Here is a 16872-nt window from a genome sequence, read left to right as displayed (position 1 = left end):
GAAACAAAGTAAAAACTAATGCTATCAATTGCTACAGAAGAACCAAACAGTGGGCTCATTTGCTCAAACTATGGAGCTAGATGTTCCTCTCCTTTTCTATAACAAGGAAGCCCTTCTTCTTGCAACTTTCAATCCCAACTCCCTTGCGCGCCCTGCTGATATGATGAACAATCTGAAAGGAAAATCGATGGCATTTAGTCTTAAAATTTATTATGAGAGAGTGTTCGCAATATTTGTACAAAATTCTCAAAAGAGATTCCTGCAAATTCTAAAGGCTATAATAAGGGCAGCCCTTCATGCTAAGCAGAACATAGTCTTCATGAAGTGCAGAGGATATACCGTTTTACTTGCTCATGCCATGACAATAGTAGTGGTGCTTCCCTAGCTGGCTCTTGTCCTTGGCAATCACAAAGCAACCCGCCTTCTTGCAGTGTTCCACTCCCGCTTTGTGACGATTTCCGATATGGCGATCCTTCTGAAAAGAAACAAACAAACAAAAACCAAGATTAGTCCCTAAATTTAGTTTACCACACTCAATTAGGAAGTCGAGAGAAAAGCGCTACCTGCTTGTCAGTACATCCATACTTATAGTCCTCTTTTTCAAAGTAGCAGATCATACAGACGGTCATTCCATTATCCTTGAGGCTGCTAAGATTCTTATCCCTGAAGCTCCTATGAGCATCTCTCTCAATCTACAACAGTCAAACAGTTTTCAGAATCACTCAGTCAATTTCATGCTTATGAGCAACAAAAATGCAGCAAACTAGTAAAACATAATGGGCAATTGGTCTTCGGAAAGGCTCAAACAAAAGGATGATCTCCAGTCACGTGACATACCATTGGAAATTTCTACATCGTCAAATATGATCAAACACTAAGGAAAGATACACATTCTTCACCAAAACAGCTATCTGATAAATCCCCAACTTCAAATGACCAAATGTTTTCAGGTAGGCTTAGCGATGGATGTAGTCTTGACAACAAAGGGGAAAGGAGCAACCTGACTAGATATAGAGATCGGGGTGGTGATTTATCCTTAGAACGGTCACTTCATCAAGATCGAACACTAGCTAAAATTCCATACAAAGAATCAACACGCTCTGCATCATCCATAAGCAGAGGTGGGCATTTTTCAGGCATTTCTTCAGTAGAAACTAAAACATGGCAAGGGATTGGGGTTTTAAATTGTAATGTAGCAGAATTGTGATCAACTATTCTACATCTACCATTATAGTGACAGCAAACATCAGTTTTTTTTAGAGATCTAAACCTGCCTAAACGCTGATGATCGGTCAAAACACGCTGATGAACAGAAAGTAACGCTGATGATCCTCATTTTGCCAATTCAGTCAGGAGCAGAAAGGAACAGGAAAACTGAACTCATAGCAAAAGGAGCGAGCAAGCGCATGATCGATCGTACCTCATACTCATTCTTGTTCTTGTCCGCCTGCTTCCTCCTCTGGGCCTCCTCCCTCCTCCTTTGCCTGTCCTCCTCCTCCATCTGGGCCTCCTCCTTCCTCCGCGCGGCGTCCTCCCGCTGCCTTCTCTTGGCCTCCTCCAGGTCAGCCTTTTTCTTGTCCTCGGCAAGCTTCTGCCTGGCCTTCTCCTTGGCTGCCTTCTGCTCTTCTTCCCTGATCCTGGCCTCCTCCTTGGCCGCCTCCTCCTCTTCTTTCCTCTGCATGTCCTCCTCCTCCTGCTTCTTCTTCTTGTCCTCCGCCTTGGCCTCCTTCTTGGTCTTTTTGGCCTTCGCCTGGGCCTCCTTTCTGGCCGCTTTCTTGGCCTTCTTCCTTGCTCGTTTCCTGGCGGCAATCTCCGTCATCTTCTGGCGATCCTCATCGTCTCGGCCGCCTGTCTTGTTCTTGTTCTTGGCATCATTGCGCTCCTCCTCGTCTTGGCCCGCCGGTAAGCGGCATGCGCGCCACAGTAGCCTCATGAGAGAGCGGATAGATAAGCCCAGTGAATAGGCCACCGAGCGCAGGATCCTGATCAAGCTCCCCGGCGGCGGCGGTGGTGGCCGCTGGCCAACTTGATTCATCGCAGAGGATGCGGGCTTGCAGAGGGAGCACGAGGTGGTTTGGGGTGGAGGGGGAGGAGGGTGCGGTGCGCTGGCTGGCTGGCTGGCTTCCGGTGGGGAGAGTCGCAGTGCTGCGCGGTGGCGTTGGGAGTTGGGACGGAGGTGGGAGGAGGAAGAAGGTTTCGAGCGACGAGTACGCGGGGAGGGCGGGGACGAACTGAATTTAACGGCCACCTCCTCGTCTCTCTGGCCTTTTTTTTCCCTCTCTCTCGCTCTGGTTGGGCACGCCGCACGCACGAGGAGCCCTTTTTTCTCTTGGGCCGGGCTAATTGAGCCCAACCATTTTCTTCTCTTCTATTTTGTTTTTTAATCCTGTCCGGTTGCCTCTCCGAGCTCCGGCGGCCGGCGACCATGGAGTGCTCCCAAACCCCCGCGTGCCAATAGGGCAACCGACCGGCACGTTTCGGTTCCGACCGAACCGACCGAGCCGTAACCCCTAAGTGGCTCAAGGTCTGCTCACTGCCTCACCGCATCGCATGGCTCACCGCATCGCATCCTCGCTTCTCGCCGCTCAACCACCAGCACCGGCGACGGCGAGTAACCTCAAGGGCGCGGCGCTGGCTCTTCTCCGTCTCCTCGCTGCCACGGACGTCCACGACCTCCTCCCCCTCATACCCACCCACCCCCCCCAACTCCAATGGCAGCATGCCCGCCAGCTGCTCGACGAAACGAAACGGCCGACCAACTGACCAGCATCCATGCCCAATCTACTCCATGGTACGTGTCTCAGATCCCATCTTTCCATTCTTCAGTTTGATGACCAATCCAAGACTCATTTCAAGGTCTGTGGATGAGATGCTATCCAGTGAATGTAAGATTTCTGCCTATGAGAGTACTGGTACTGAGGGAGGCAGATGCTGGACCTCTCAGCGGGGAGCAAAGTTTTCTGAGGATGACCCTTTTGCACCAGTTGAAATCCTCTAATGTAGATGGTTAGTATCATTCTCCAGCATCTACATGTACTGCACTGCTTTAGAATTGTTCTGCATATGTTATCTGAACATTGTGTAGTTCCCAGATTATACTAGAATGATTAGCTTGAATAGCTGAAGTAACTGGTGGTACAATATATGTGACCATCTGGCAGCATGATTTTTATTGGTTGCTGGTTGCATATTGCCTGTCATCATGATTGATCATGAGTCACGGCCATCTAGCAGTGCATTTTACTCTCCTGGTGTTTGAAATTTGAAGCTCTATGTGCACCTATGGAAACTAGGTTTATTGATTTAGCATGAATTTTGGGGATGTTATATCTTTCAAGTTGCAACTGCATGACCACCAAACATAGTCGACCAGCTGTGAGGCTTGACATGTTTCTCAGTTTTAAGTTTGCACATATCTACTATACATTTCATTGATTGATTGCTTTGCTTCTTGTATGTTGATATTTTCTGCGGATATACTGTTTTTTTCGTAGTGTTCAAGCACCCTGTTATATCTAGTTATGCACCTTGTGGCTGCTCTGCCAGGTTGCTTTATGTTTTTATTTTGAGAAAAAGTCACGCTTCATGTTCTGTCTACTGATATAAGATCCCACACCATTGTTTATTTAAGACTTCCACAAGTTAACTTCTAGTGAGGCTGTTAGTGTACTATGGCATTTAAGTCCACTACAATAGCTGAATAATTTACCTTACTAAGCGAACCCACTAAGTCATCATATATACTTTTACATAATGTGGTTCTGAAAATTGGGTAGTTCTCATATTCTAGTAGGATGATTAGCTTGAATTGTTGTGGTAACTAGTGGTGTTGTACAACATGACCATATGGCAGCATGTTTTATTGCTTGCTGGTTGCGTAATGCTTGTCATCATGATTTGTCATGACCATCTAGCAGTGTATTTCACTCCGTGGTTTTCCCGAGTTCTTCGATTATGATATATGAAGCTTTATGTGCAGGTATGGAAACTACTAACTTCTAGTTGATTGATTAGCGTAATTAAGTTCACCGTAGGAGACAAGACCAACAGGGCTGATTGATTGTACTCTCCTCTCCCTCCCGCGCCGCCCCCGCGTGGCGGCGGGGAGGGAACCCTAGACGGCCGCTGCCGAGCTCCCCACCCTCCCTCCTCCTCTCCTAGGGCTGGAATTCGAGCCGAGTCGAGCCAGCTCGGCTTGACTCGCTAGAGCTCGTTTCGTTAACGAGCTAGCTCGACTCGACTCGTTATCATTAACGAGCTCAAATCCAAGATTGGCTCGACTCGTATAACTCGCGAGCTGGCTCGTTTAGCTTGTTAAGCTCGTTAAAGATATGAACATAAAACCCTCAAACATTATAAAAATTATTATGTATATATTAAACATATATATCACTAAACAATAGTAATTTCCTTGTAACACATGAGTCTCCTAGGCGGTTGGGCCTTCAACGGCTAGGCCTTGTGTTGTGCGCCTGGGACATAGGGTGCTGAGTGGCTGATCTTTTTTTATATTGGAAGTAGCTGATCTTTTGTACCAAGCCTAACGAGTTACACGAGTACTCGTGAGATTGGCTCGTTTAACTTGGTCTATAAACGATCTTAAACTAAAGCTCGGCTCGACTCGTTATTCTTCGAGTTCGAGTCGATTCGAGCCGAGTCACGAGCTACTCATTTAGCTCACGAGCTTCGAGCTTTTTTTCCAGCCCTATCCTCTCCCGTCGCCGCCAAAGGGTTTGGCCGGGCAAAGCTCGTCCGGGCCGGCGGCGGCGGGGCCCTCTCGATCCCCCATAGGCAGAGGTGCGGCACGGGCACCGCGACGCGACGCCGCGCGGGTGCGCTGGAGGCTGCTGGCGTGGTGGCGGCATGGACGGTGGAGGATCGTGCCGGGCGAGCTCTGGCGGTGCGGATCTAGCGCGTGAGGGGCTGATGCGATGAGGGCTGTGGGCGGCGCGGCCTGGCGCTTCCTGGGCGTCGGACGGCGGCTGCTGGCAGCAAGGTAGCCGGCGGCTCTTCTCACGGGCGGGTGGAGGCTGGTCAGCGGGTGGACGGTGGACGCCTTGGCCTCGGGCGGCGGTGGCAGGACAATGCGTGGAGAGCCGAGGGGCCGCGGGGCTGGCACCGTGGATGCGGCTGCTCGGCGGCCGGACTGCCGGCTGCCTTGGCGGCCTCTCATCTGGATCCGGTATGCCCAGATCCCCGGATGCGTTGGCTGGTAGTTGGCCGGCAACGCGGACTGGCATCCGGTGCGAGAGTTTGACGCGGTCCTCCTACCCGGGGCTCGTCGCTCCTTGCGCGGCGTCCAACGTCCGGTCGCCCTGGAGTCGGTGCACGGCTCTGGGCCGCCTCCGTTCCGGTCAAGATGGGAGCTTGTGGTTCGATTGGGGGGCGTCTTCTCGTTATGGCGTTGATGAAGGACCGTGGTGGTGGTGGTCAGGACAGTGTTGTGCCAGCAGTCAGATTTGTGTCGTAGGCCACGGACATCCTCTGAGTTGATGGCTCGACGATGGCCGTCGGTAGCCACTGGGCCATGTCCCCCCCCCCCCCCCCCCCCCCCCCCCGGCGGTCCACCTGGATAGGAGGGGACTTCAGGTGTGGGTGCCCCTACGGTGGTGGCGCTGACCCTGGCCTGGGGGCTGATGCCGGGCTTCTCTAACCACGGTTTGTGCACGGTGAAGCGGACGGTTGGCTTTGTCGCGTGGCATGGATGCCGGGGCGGCGGCCCTGGAAGGTGGTCCGCATGGTTGGCTCTCCGGCAGGCATCATGGCAGCGGTGGTGGCATTGTCTCTTGGTCGTGTGGGCGGCGAGAGGCTTGGCGCAAGGTAGCTCGGGCGCGCTCTCAGTCTCCGTGGGGGCGTCTCGATCCAGATCTGGGGACTTGAGCTTGTCATGCTTCTTCTGAAGACCTCGTGGTGACACGCGAGAACTACCGGGCGAAAGCTCTGCGCTCTGGCGCCGACGATGGTGACGCTCGAGGGCGCCGCTCTCTTCTTGAAGACGTCGTCGTGGTGTTCCCATCCGTGTCCGGGTTCCAGGTGAAAACCTTTGTCCATTGTGGACTCGACAGCGGCGACGCTTGGCGCCGGCATCCCTCCTGAGGGCGTTGTCGTGGAGCTTAGGTGTATAGGGCGTAGCATGGCGTTGTACTCGGTCCTCCTGTGCTTTTTCATCGGTACCATTGGTGATCCGTTTATTCTGGGATCGGCTTTGTAAGAGGACTACCTCTCCACCTTGTATCGTTCGGCCGTGTACTTTGTTCGGTTGTTGCTTTATATATAAAAGCGGGGGTGAAAGCCTGTTTCGAGAGAGTTGATTGAGTTATTAGCATGAATTCTGGAGATGCTATATCTTCAAAGTTTCAACTGCATGACAACTAGATATGGTTGACCAACTGTGAGCCTTGACATTCAGAATACTAGGGGTTGCATGTTTCTCAGTTTTCACTTTGCACAAAGCTACTACACATTTTGTTGAATGATTGCTCTGCTTCTTGTATGTTCATATTTTCTGCGCATTACTCTGTTTTGTCACAGTTTTCAAGCACCCTGTTATGTCTAGTTATGTTCCTTGTGGCTGCTGCTGTACCAAGTTGCTACATGTTGTGTACACACCTTGTCTATCTACTAATATAAGATCCCACACCATTGTTTATTTCAGGCTTCTACAAGTTAACTTCTAGTGATGCTGTTAGCGTACCCACTACAGTAGCTGAATAATATACCTTGCTTAGTGAACCCACTAACTCATCATATATATTGTTACATAATCTGGCCCACTTGTTACCAAACTTTATGCATCGCTGCTTTTCTGCTTTATTACTTTTTAGCTACTTTCCCTTGCTATTTAAGCACCATTCGGGGTCGGTGAGATCCATCTCTTGGCTGGCTAAGAACCCTAGCTACAGTACTTCTAGATCGAGCAATCCATCGTCTTAAAGTGGCCTACTTTCTGTGTTTTGCGTTTCATTTCTGAAGATCATCGACAGATCCTTAGTTAGCGCCTGCCAATACCATACTTGCTGGTATTGATGAATCTAGCCTCGTATTAGATGGCTTCTGTAACCAGCTTGCTTCATGTCGTGTGCACACCTTCTGTTAATTGATATAAGAAGATCCCGCACAGGCGTTTAGTTCAGGCTACCGGGAGTCAACTCCTGGTGAGGCTATTAGCACACTATGTATGGCATTTCAGTCCGACAACACTAGCTGAATAATCTACCTTGCTTAGTGAATCCAGTAAGCCATCTTATATACTGTTATGTAGTGTGGCTCAGCTTTAAGAACTTAATCGCTTGAATGAAATGTACAGCCTGATTTTATTACTACACTCTGACTGTTGCTATGTGTTACTATTGGACTACATCTTCACTTGTTCTAATCAGGCTGTATTTTGTTGTTACATCAATTATAGGCGCTCGCAACTGAGGTCTTCAACAGTCAACACACACGCGCGGCGCATGAATGCAGGCAGGCACACGTTTTTGGAGAGCTAACCTGAATATCTCTGATGGTTCTGTAGTGAGTGCTGTAATGTTTACCTCAAGTTGCTACTCCGTGTTTGCATGAGGATGAGGTGTGCTTGATGTGAGTGTGGCTTGTTCCAACCGTGGATGTACCTAGTTGCTCTGTGACGAGAGATAATTCAAGGAATCCTTGCCTTCGGTGGTGGGTTATAAAACATGATCAAGCGGTGACCTGCTTCGACTTGGGCGCGCAGTCAGAGATAATTCAAGGAATCCTTGCCTTCGGTGGTGGGTTATAAAACATGATCAAGCGGTGACCTGCTTCGACTTGGGCGCGCAGTCATCGCGGAAATCTGGGCATGAACGATCAGGCGCCAATCTAGACAACAGCACATTGCGGAAAACTGTAGTTGTAGCGCCGACACATCGCTGAAAGTTTCTCGTGCTATATAACTAACTAATACTCACTTCGGATTTAACTGTCGCTGAAATCAGTGACAGTTACTTCATAGCTTGGTACAGAATACATTATCCTAACAGGACAGTTCACAATCTCCAATTACCAGCATTCATGTCAATGCTATACCAACCAGGGCCAGGGTCAAGGCTGAATGATCCACGGCTAAACCAATCACCAACATTCACGAGTTCATTACAATATAAGATCAATACACTTCTACTTCACTACTTCACTGCTTCAGGAACCTAGGTACTTGGGCTCAGTGCTTCCGCTTCTGTGTGCGCCACTGCCTCAGCACGTACTGGACCACTTCTTTCAGGGTTGCCTTCCTATTCTCTTTGTAGTTCCACAGCTCCGGCACGGAATAGCGGCCGCTAGGGTTGTACTCATTCACTTCAAGCAAAGCCTTTGTCACCAACCCATAGACTTCCTCACCATGCTCTTCTTTCAGTTCCTGCAGCTTCTCGTCATCCTCACGGAGAATTTCCTAACATCAACGCACACACCATTAGATAAACATACTACTCCATTTTAAACATGTAAGATAAAACAGGCACCAAAAGCTTCAAAACTTCGTGCGCTCCACAAATATGCCTAAGACAGACAGTGATCAACGATCTTGTGCTGTGAATTTAGCAAAGTATTCATATAGGAGCTATGTAGTGTCTAAATGCTGCCACAGTATAACAAAACATGGATGAACAAAAATAATTTATGCGTGTGAAATAATGTAAGACACGCCTGCTTCATTACATAGTAATGCATGACTGCATTAATAAACCAGTATATCAAATATATCAAATATACCTTTCCATGCATGTGGAACAAGCATGCTACAAAAAGTTCAGGGGGCAAACATTGTTTGCAGATGACAGGAGGGCTTTGAGCTCCATGTATCAAGTATCATGTCAAATTCCAACAGCCAAGACATGTTGTGTCCAGCTTAACCAAGCTAGGAACTGAGAACCAACTTTTAATTGACTAAGGAATATCATAAAAGCGTCCCTATCATAAACTTCTAGGAGAGGGGGAGTTATTAGCATCCGGCAATGTGGATACTGAGTGGCAAGCTTTTTATCAGTAAGAAGTTTGGTTACTCCATGAGCAAATGCTAGATGTACTATCTTTCCAAAAAGCTTGCGAATTAAATATAACTTAACTGGTATAGAACTGACCATCAGCTTCAAAGAAAAACAATAAATGGAAGAAAGAGAGTCTTGAATAGATACAAGTCACCATTTATTCAATTAGATGCTATATATCTCAATCAAGAGCAGCTAACATCAACATAAGGTTTTGCACACAGGAACTCAAAAATCTAGCTTCCTAGCATTGAAGTTGCACAAATATATGCATATGACCAAGCTCTCCACAAGCTGCTAAATCAAGTAAATGAAACTTATCTAACATTCACAACAAGCATAGATACATATGGCTAATTTTTCAGATTCCTTCATCAAGAATCCAATATTTGCTATTGCACAAAAGAAAAATTATTTATGGCATAGCCTAATTGACTTTCTAATTGGTTAGCTGTAAAAGATATCGTGCGGTAGCTTACATCCACAGTTGACACCATGCCATGAAAAACAAGATATTTATAACTCCCATGAAAAAACTAGATTAAAAATTACACAAGAATATAGCCCCTTGGCTGGTTACAATTGGTGGCTGACGTTTTCTTGTTTCCTCCACTCTTATTTGCATGTAATGAAGGAGCAAGGAAGTAACAGATGGAGGAAACAGAAAGGACCTGATTAGTAATGTAACAAATGTTTCTGGGTCAGGCTCAAACACAGCAAGATTCAGAAATGATAACACTATCCGGAGCCCTTAACTCAGTAAGTCCAATGTTTGTATTATGGAATGTTCTTTCTCTCGCTATCTATGGTTGCTAATACTTTTGATCAACAGATTAAGTATTTTCCCTTTCCATTATTAATGTGAGAATTTCTGCTACTTTTGTCCCTTTAGATTAATGTAAGAATATGCAGGGCAGTAAATTAAACTTTGTGTCTCCAATTTTCAGCTCTCACCACAATTTACTTATGAATAGATGAACCGAGTTAATGTTTGCAGAACAGGAAATTCAATGTGAAATTGATAACTCGAGTTACAAGCTATTAGAGAACATCAAGTGTATAAAAGCAAGAGCGAAGATATTACTACCTTCTCTCTGCCCTCGACCATGATAACTTTAAAAGGGTGCCATTCTGGATTTTTAATCTCCTCTTCCCACTTTGAACAAAGAATGGAAGCAGTTACTTCTGCATCTTCTTCTGACATTTTACCTTTGCAAGCCTTAGCAAATGATTTCAGGTCAAGATCACCCATTCTTTTAACGCCTATAGTTGCTCGGGCAGTTGTAACATCCCGCAGACCCTGCAGCATATGCAATAGATAGCTTTGAAATGTAATTCAAACATAATACTAGACAAATCCAAGTACTCAATCGATGAGATAACTTACATCTATTAGCTTCTTCCGAGCATCTTGCAACTCATTGTTGCTTATCCTTTCCTTCATAAGCAGAGTGTGGTGGAGTGCTTCCACTGCATCCATTTCATCATACTTGTCCTGAAGCTCGGCACTAAGTTCATCTATTTTCCTCTTTGATTCAGAGTCTTCTTCACCTGGCATATGCTTCATCACTTCCAATTTTCCCTGCAACTGTTTTATTTCTAGCTCAAGCTTCTGTTTGGCATCCAGTTTCTGCTCTAACTTGATAATCTCATCTAGAGCAGCCTTTTTCTCCCTCTGCAGTTTGCCATTTTCAGCACAGGAAGACAGTCATAGATATTAGTATCTCAAAACCTCAAGTAAAACAATATATAGTAAGGCACAAACCTTGTGTTTTGCCACAAGCTTCAGCACATTTTCATCTGCCCTCTGTTGCTCCGACGTTGCCATCTTAAGATACTTTGCTTTGATCTCATTCTGTATTCACCACAACAGCCTGACATGAGTTTTATGCAGAGATACTGGGGGGGGTACCAAATGGCATCTACATTTCACGCCTACTGTCATGCCCTCTCTAGAAGTAAAAAAACAAATTACGTGCATTTTGTTGAAATTGTCCTACTGTTAAACCTCTCTGCAATCTATTGCCGTCCAAGAGTGGAATTTCGAGTGACGACAAAAATAAGAAAAATGCAATGATAGGAATCTATTTATTATATTATTAAACCAACATGAAATGAAAGGTGAAGATTCACCAATTTAAGGTTAGAAAAATTGGACAGTAGAGATTCATCAAGATCAACTTAACAACAAAAACTAAGACGTTCAGATGGACGCACGCGCACAAAACCATAGACCAATTTCAACTGACAATAGTGCTTGGTATAGAACTGTAAGATAAAACTAGGAAAGAACTTATGTACATCTGAATCAGAATCCCATACGCGTGCTCCTCTCAAAATAAGAGCATGTACGCTTAAATCAGCTTAGGAATCGAATAGGGAAAGTCACCAATGCATCTCAATTAAGGCATACTCCTCGTGAAAAATCAGAGCCCGCACACTTGAATCAGCTTAGGAGTCAAATTACGAAACGTCATGCATCCCAATTTGTACTACACGTCAACTTCAGAGTTCAGGCTACTACTCTTAGAAATTTGAGCAAAGTGCAAATGAATAGTAATGTCGAACTGATCAAGTTCTGGAAAATATAAAAACCCACGCATCTCAAAACTACATGTCAAACGCAAGAAAAGTCTAACAAAAACTGTCAGTAGATCTCGACTGAACAATATAGAAATACTTTCTGCAGATTCAATAGCGATACTAGTACGCACAGCGTTAAGAAAGAAAGGTTCACAGCATTACGTCCAAGAGTGGCATCTACATTTCACGCCTACCGTCATGCCCTCTCTAGAAGTAAAAAACAAATTACGTGCATTTTGCTGAAATTGTCCTACTGTTAAACCTCTCTGCAATCTATTGCCGTCCAAGAGTGGAATTTCGAGTGACGACAAAAATAAGAAAAATGCAATGATATGAATCTATTTATTATATTGTTAAACCAACATGAAATGAAAGGTGAAGATTCACCAATTTAAGGTTAGAAAAATCGGACAGTAGAGATTCATCAAGATCAACTTAACAACAAAAACTAAGACGTTCAGATGGACGCACGCGCACAAAACCATAGACCAATTTCAACTGACAATAGTGCTTGGTATAGAACTGTAAGATAAAACTAGGAAAGAACTTATGTACATCTGAATCAGAATCCCATACGCGTGCTCCTCTCAAAATAAGAGCATGTACGCTTAAATCAGCTTAGGAATCGAATAGGGAAAGTCACCAATGCATCTCAATTAAGGCATACTCCTCGTGAAAAATCAGAGCCCGCACACTTGAATCAGCTTAGGAGTCAAATTACGAAACGTCATGCATCCCAATTTGTACTACGCGTCAACTTCAGAGTTCAGGCTACTACTCTTAGAAATTTGAGCAAAGTGCAAATGAATAGTAATGTCGAACTGATCAAGTTCTGGAAAATATAAAAACCCACGCATCTCAAAACTACATGTCAAACGCAAGAAAAGTACAACAAAAACTGTCAGTAGATCTCGACTGAACAATATAGAAATACTTTCTGCAGATTCAATAGCGATACTAGTACGCAAAGCGTTAAGAAAGAAAGGTTCACAGCATTTACTTCTAATGGCCAACATGATAACATCTTTGATTGCTTCTATAAAAAAATAGAATATCTACATCACATATTTTGATGTATTTCAGAGTAATAGGAAACGCTACGAAGGTTATTTTGATGAATGTACTATAACGGTGTTTATGCACTAGAAGAAAGTATCTACTTAAAGCATTTATTTTGGTAATATCAGATCGCAACGGTGTAGATTACTATGAAATTGTGTAAAATAAGGCCAGCAATTTTAGTGTAACATGCCATGGATCTAAGTACATGCATCGGGTGCATAGTTCTATAACCATGCATGCACATATGGATTGGCGGTCAAAAGTTTAGAGCAACTAAAAAAGACAGAGAGAAGTGGTAGATTGGAAAGGATCATAAGTCTAAGCATGCATAAGGACCACATACAGAGCATGCATGCCATCAGGTAAGAATGGTCGATGGTAATGCATTGTGTGTAAGCGAAAATACATAGTATATAAAATGCAAAATGGTGTCATTGTTGTCAAAGTAAATATGGGAAGCAACAAATCACGTGAGTATCTAGTATGTAGTTTCAGCCGTGCTGAAAAATATAAGCCTATGCAATACAGCATGTGTACAACAGGAGAAGAAACTACCACAAGAGAAAATATTGTAGCAATTTTGAATAAATATGCCCAGATAATGACATGCCTTAGATGGGTAGATGACAGAAACAACTAGAGCAATATGAGGATGCATGGAAGCATCAGAAGGCATGATATTTGCATTAGATAAAAGGACAACTAAAAAACCAGAACACGATGTTTAAGTACTGGTGCCCCACGTTTGAATTTAATTCATGCTGGAGAATACGGAAAAAATATATTCTCAGTAAGATAGGGAACATGAGATAAACAAGAGTGGATGAGGTAAAATTAGAGGTTAGTAAGAAAGTCTATTGTTCTGTATATAGTGGGCCACGGATCTCAATGCTAACGGTCTTCCTTTGTTAAATAAAATACACTCGCTAGTGGCTACCGTTATTTTCTATATTAGAAAGACATACAAATATTAATGAATGTGGCATGAATTAAATCGTGGATCATTCATTTACAAATAGGAAGGAGAAGAAAATTCCAATATTAATGCCATGTAGTAATTCTAGCCGCGCATATGCACAGGTCATCCAGCTAGTTACTAGTAAACAGAAAGATGCTATTTAAAAGAAGCACAGAAACAATCAACCATCCTTGAAAACAAACAAAAGGAGAGGACACAAAAAACTAACTTCCATAATTCTTTATCGGTGACAATGGACACGCACCTTCTCCTTCTCTTTCTCAAGGTTCCTTCTATCCGAGTCACTTCGCACAGCAAGCTCATCAAGCTGCCTGGATTTGAATTCAAGATCCTGCATCTTCGCCTCCAGTTCCGAACGAAGCTTCTGATTCTCATTAAGGATCATCTGAGAATGCCTACGAGCAAGTTGCTGCATCTTGCGGATTTCTGGTGATAATGCAAGTTCAAAATGCATAATTAGATAACTGAAAGGGAAAGGCCCCAATGCTCAAAGGAGATAAATGCACATATGCTGTTCTACCATAACAGAACATATAAACAGCAAAAGATTGCAGACCAACCATCATTGTATCTCTGGAGGACCAGCTCCTTTTCTTCCATCACCTTGTCAAGTGAGGTGGTTGTCTCATTGTACTTGCATTCAAGTTCTTGGGCATGCTTGGTCTTTACCTCAATTGCGCTGGCTAAATTAGCTACCAGCTTGTCGGTTTTGCGCGTTCCTTCATTCTCAAGTTCTGCAACGGTTTTCAGATCACCATTTTTCTGCAGATGCTCCCCGATCGGTCCCGGGGCTCTCTGATCATCAGCCCTTGCAACCCATCCAAACATCTCGCGCCCTTGATACTTGCGCTGCTCCCAGTCCCGCTTGCCATGTCCTTCTGCCTCAAAGTGGTTCTCAAACTTGAAGGCATTGCAGAAAGAAGCATAGTCTTTTCCAAACTCAACGATGGCTTTCCCGGTGTGGCCTCTATAGTTCCACAAAGGAATGACCTTGTGCGGGCAAAAGGCCGAGAGCTGCTCCTTCAGGCGGTTCCCACTTTCCCCGACCTGGCGCCCTCCTTTCCACTCAGTAGGCACATTGACCAACACTCCCATCCAGGGCCAGACGAACTGCTCGTCTCTGTTCTGAGCGGGGTGGGGCTCCAGCTCCACAGCCTTCTTCAGCCGTGACGGCGGTGGCTCCGATGTGTCAGGCGATTCATCCTTCAGGCACTTGGTAAGGACGAACTGCTCGTCTCTGTTCTGAACGGGGTGAGGCTCCAGCTCCACAGCCTTCTTCAGCCGTGACGGCGGTGGCTCCGATGTGTCAGGCGATTCATCCTTCAGGCGCTTGGTAAGGACGCGGTCTCCCCCATGGCGATTAGCATCTGGACCTGCTCCAGTCGCGTCACGCTGAGGCAGGCCGTCTCTGCTCCTAGAACCCGTTTCCTCGCGAATCCTGCCAAAATCGGAAAAGAAAGGCGCTAAATTGCAGGCAGCTGCCGCGTTCCTTGATTTCGCAGGGCGTAGAGCGAGATCTCAAGAGACGGAAAGAGGAGGGGTTGGGCATCACGTACCGTTCAGGCGCATCGCCGGAATCCATGGATGGCCGCCGCTGGCAGACGCCGCCACAACCAACCTAGGGTTTTAAGGCCCCGAGAGGATCAGTCCAATGTCGCTCAAAGGAAGGGGCGGGGAGGAGACGGACCACGAACGATGGGCGAGGGAGGGTCCGGGCTCACCTTGCGGTCCGCGGCGGCGCTGGGTGAGGCGAGCCGCCGCCTTGCTGTGTAGTGTACGGCGCTGTGGCCGGGCGGGGGGCAGAGCAGAGGAGATGATCACGTGATCGAGGAGGCGAAAGGCCGAAATGTCCAAATGGGGGAGACGGGGAGGGGGCGCTGAGCAAGTGAGCAAGTGAGTAGTAGTATTTTTTTTTTATGGGATGTCCTAGAAGGGACAGCGATGCATAAATTTTGAGTACCTCAATTCATTTTCTAGGTACATGAGTGAAGATTTGGGTAGGCAAAAAGATTCTGCTTTTACAACATATATACCTAAAATTGATACCCACATTTCCAGAACCACATGGAACATAAAGATGTCGGTGGGAGGCCTGAATCGGGCGGAATCGTTGCGCGTCGGCCGAAGCGGGAGGTGGCGACAGCGGAAACTCAGGGAACAATTATGTCGGGCTATCGGGATGCGGACCCGATGGCGAGGATGCGGGCTCTGACCGGCACGGCGCCATACCTCGGAAAACGGGGGAGGGGGGCGCGTGAAGGGAGGAGCTCAGCGTGACCAAGTGGCGACGGCGGTCCTGGGGGTTGCAGTAGATGGCCCCGAGCGGCGGGGCTCAGGATGGCCGACCAGCCGGCGGCCAAAATCAACTAGCGGGGAAGGGGAGGGTGCGGGGCAGGGTGACAACGGTGAAAGTTTGCTGGGTTGCAGCTCGACTTGGTGCCACGTCTGTTTTTGTATCTTCATGCAGATTTAGATATGTTGTTGAAGCCGGTTTTTGAAGATTCCCCCCCACCCCCCCCCCTAAATTCCAGTTTTTAGATATTTGAGTGTTGTACATGGTCCGGAAACAAAAGAGTCCAGCCGTCACCAAGTTTCTACTCCTGCAACGTGTCGACACATTACTGGCTTACTACTTGGAGCAGGCCCCAAGAGCTTTGTGTTACAAAAGCCTCGGGAAAATGTAACTTTTGCGAGGCAATGGAAAAATATTTAAAGGACGCGAACACACTACTTTGTCTTGTGTTAACCAGTCAAAATATGCTTCAATAATTACGCCCTTCAACTAGTGTCAAAGACACTTCTATATTATGGAATGAAAGAAAGAATAAGGGCAGACCAAAGAAAGTGGCTCACCTTTCAGCAAAATTGACGCATTTTTAAGACCTCAAGTGTTCGGTGGAACGTACATCAGAACTTATAACACTCTTTGTTGAGGGCATATTTAGTGGTAACCCGCAAAAAATCTCCCGCATTCATCTGCAGACTGGGAGGGATCAGTCCGCGGACACGGATGCGCAGGGCAGCCATCCAACGCTAGCCACATACATTTTCACAACAACTCAAGAACCTGACGAAATCCGTGCAAACACGGCCGGCTTTCACGCAAACATGGTGGATTTCATATAAAAAGCCGGATTTTCATATAAATATGCCGGATTTCAGTACATTTTACATCAACAGTGCTAGTCCAGTGTAACACCCCGAATGTAACTTTCCCAATTTGTACTCCAACTCTTGTCGTTTCCG

The 16872-nt window shown here is 46.1% G+C and overlaps 1 protein-coding gene and 1 long non-coding RNA gene across 2 annotated transcripts; one reads left to right on the top strand and one right to left on the bottom strand.

The window, feature by feature from the left end:
• Positions 1-3012: 3012 nt before the first annotated feature.
• LOC125551077 lies at positions 3013-7675 on the top strand. The gene is made up of 2 exons (XR_007302190.1): positions 3013-3979; positions 7409-7675. It is a non-coding gene; the product is annotated as an uncharacterized LOC125551077 (long non-coding RNA).
• A 256-nt stretch (positions 7676-7931) lies between these two features.
• Positions 7932-15507, bottom strand: LOC125551076 (factor of DNA methylation 1-like). The gene is made up of 8 exons (XM_048714226.1): positions 15348-15507; positions 15183-15244; positions 14187-15064; positions 13871-14052; positions 10768-10857; positions 10390-10677; positions 10090-10302; positions 7932-8407 (listed from the first exon to the last, which is right to left on the bottom strand). The coding sequence occupies exons 2-8, from the start codon at positions 15206-15208 to the stop codon at positions 8180-8182; spliced, it is 1905 nt and encodes a 634-aa protein (XP_048570183.1). The 5' UTR covers positions 15209-15244; positions 15348-15507; the 3' UTR covers positions 7932-8179.
• Positions 15508-16872: the final 1365 nt, after the last annotated feature.

This window comes from Triticum urartu, chromosome 4 (genome assembly GCF_003073215.2).
Source record: "Triticum urartu cultivar G1812 chromosome 4, Tu2.1, whole genome shotgun sequence".
In the NCBI taxonomy this organism is placed as follows: Eukaryota; Viridiplantae; Streptophyta; class Magnoliopsida; order Poales; family Poaceae; genus Triticum; species Triticum urartu.
Note: the sequence above shows the minus strand (reverse complement) of the source record. Positions and strands in the feature narration are given on the sequence as shown.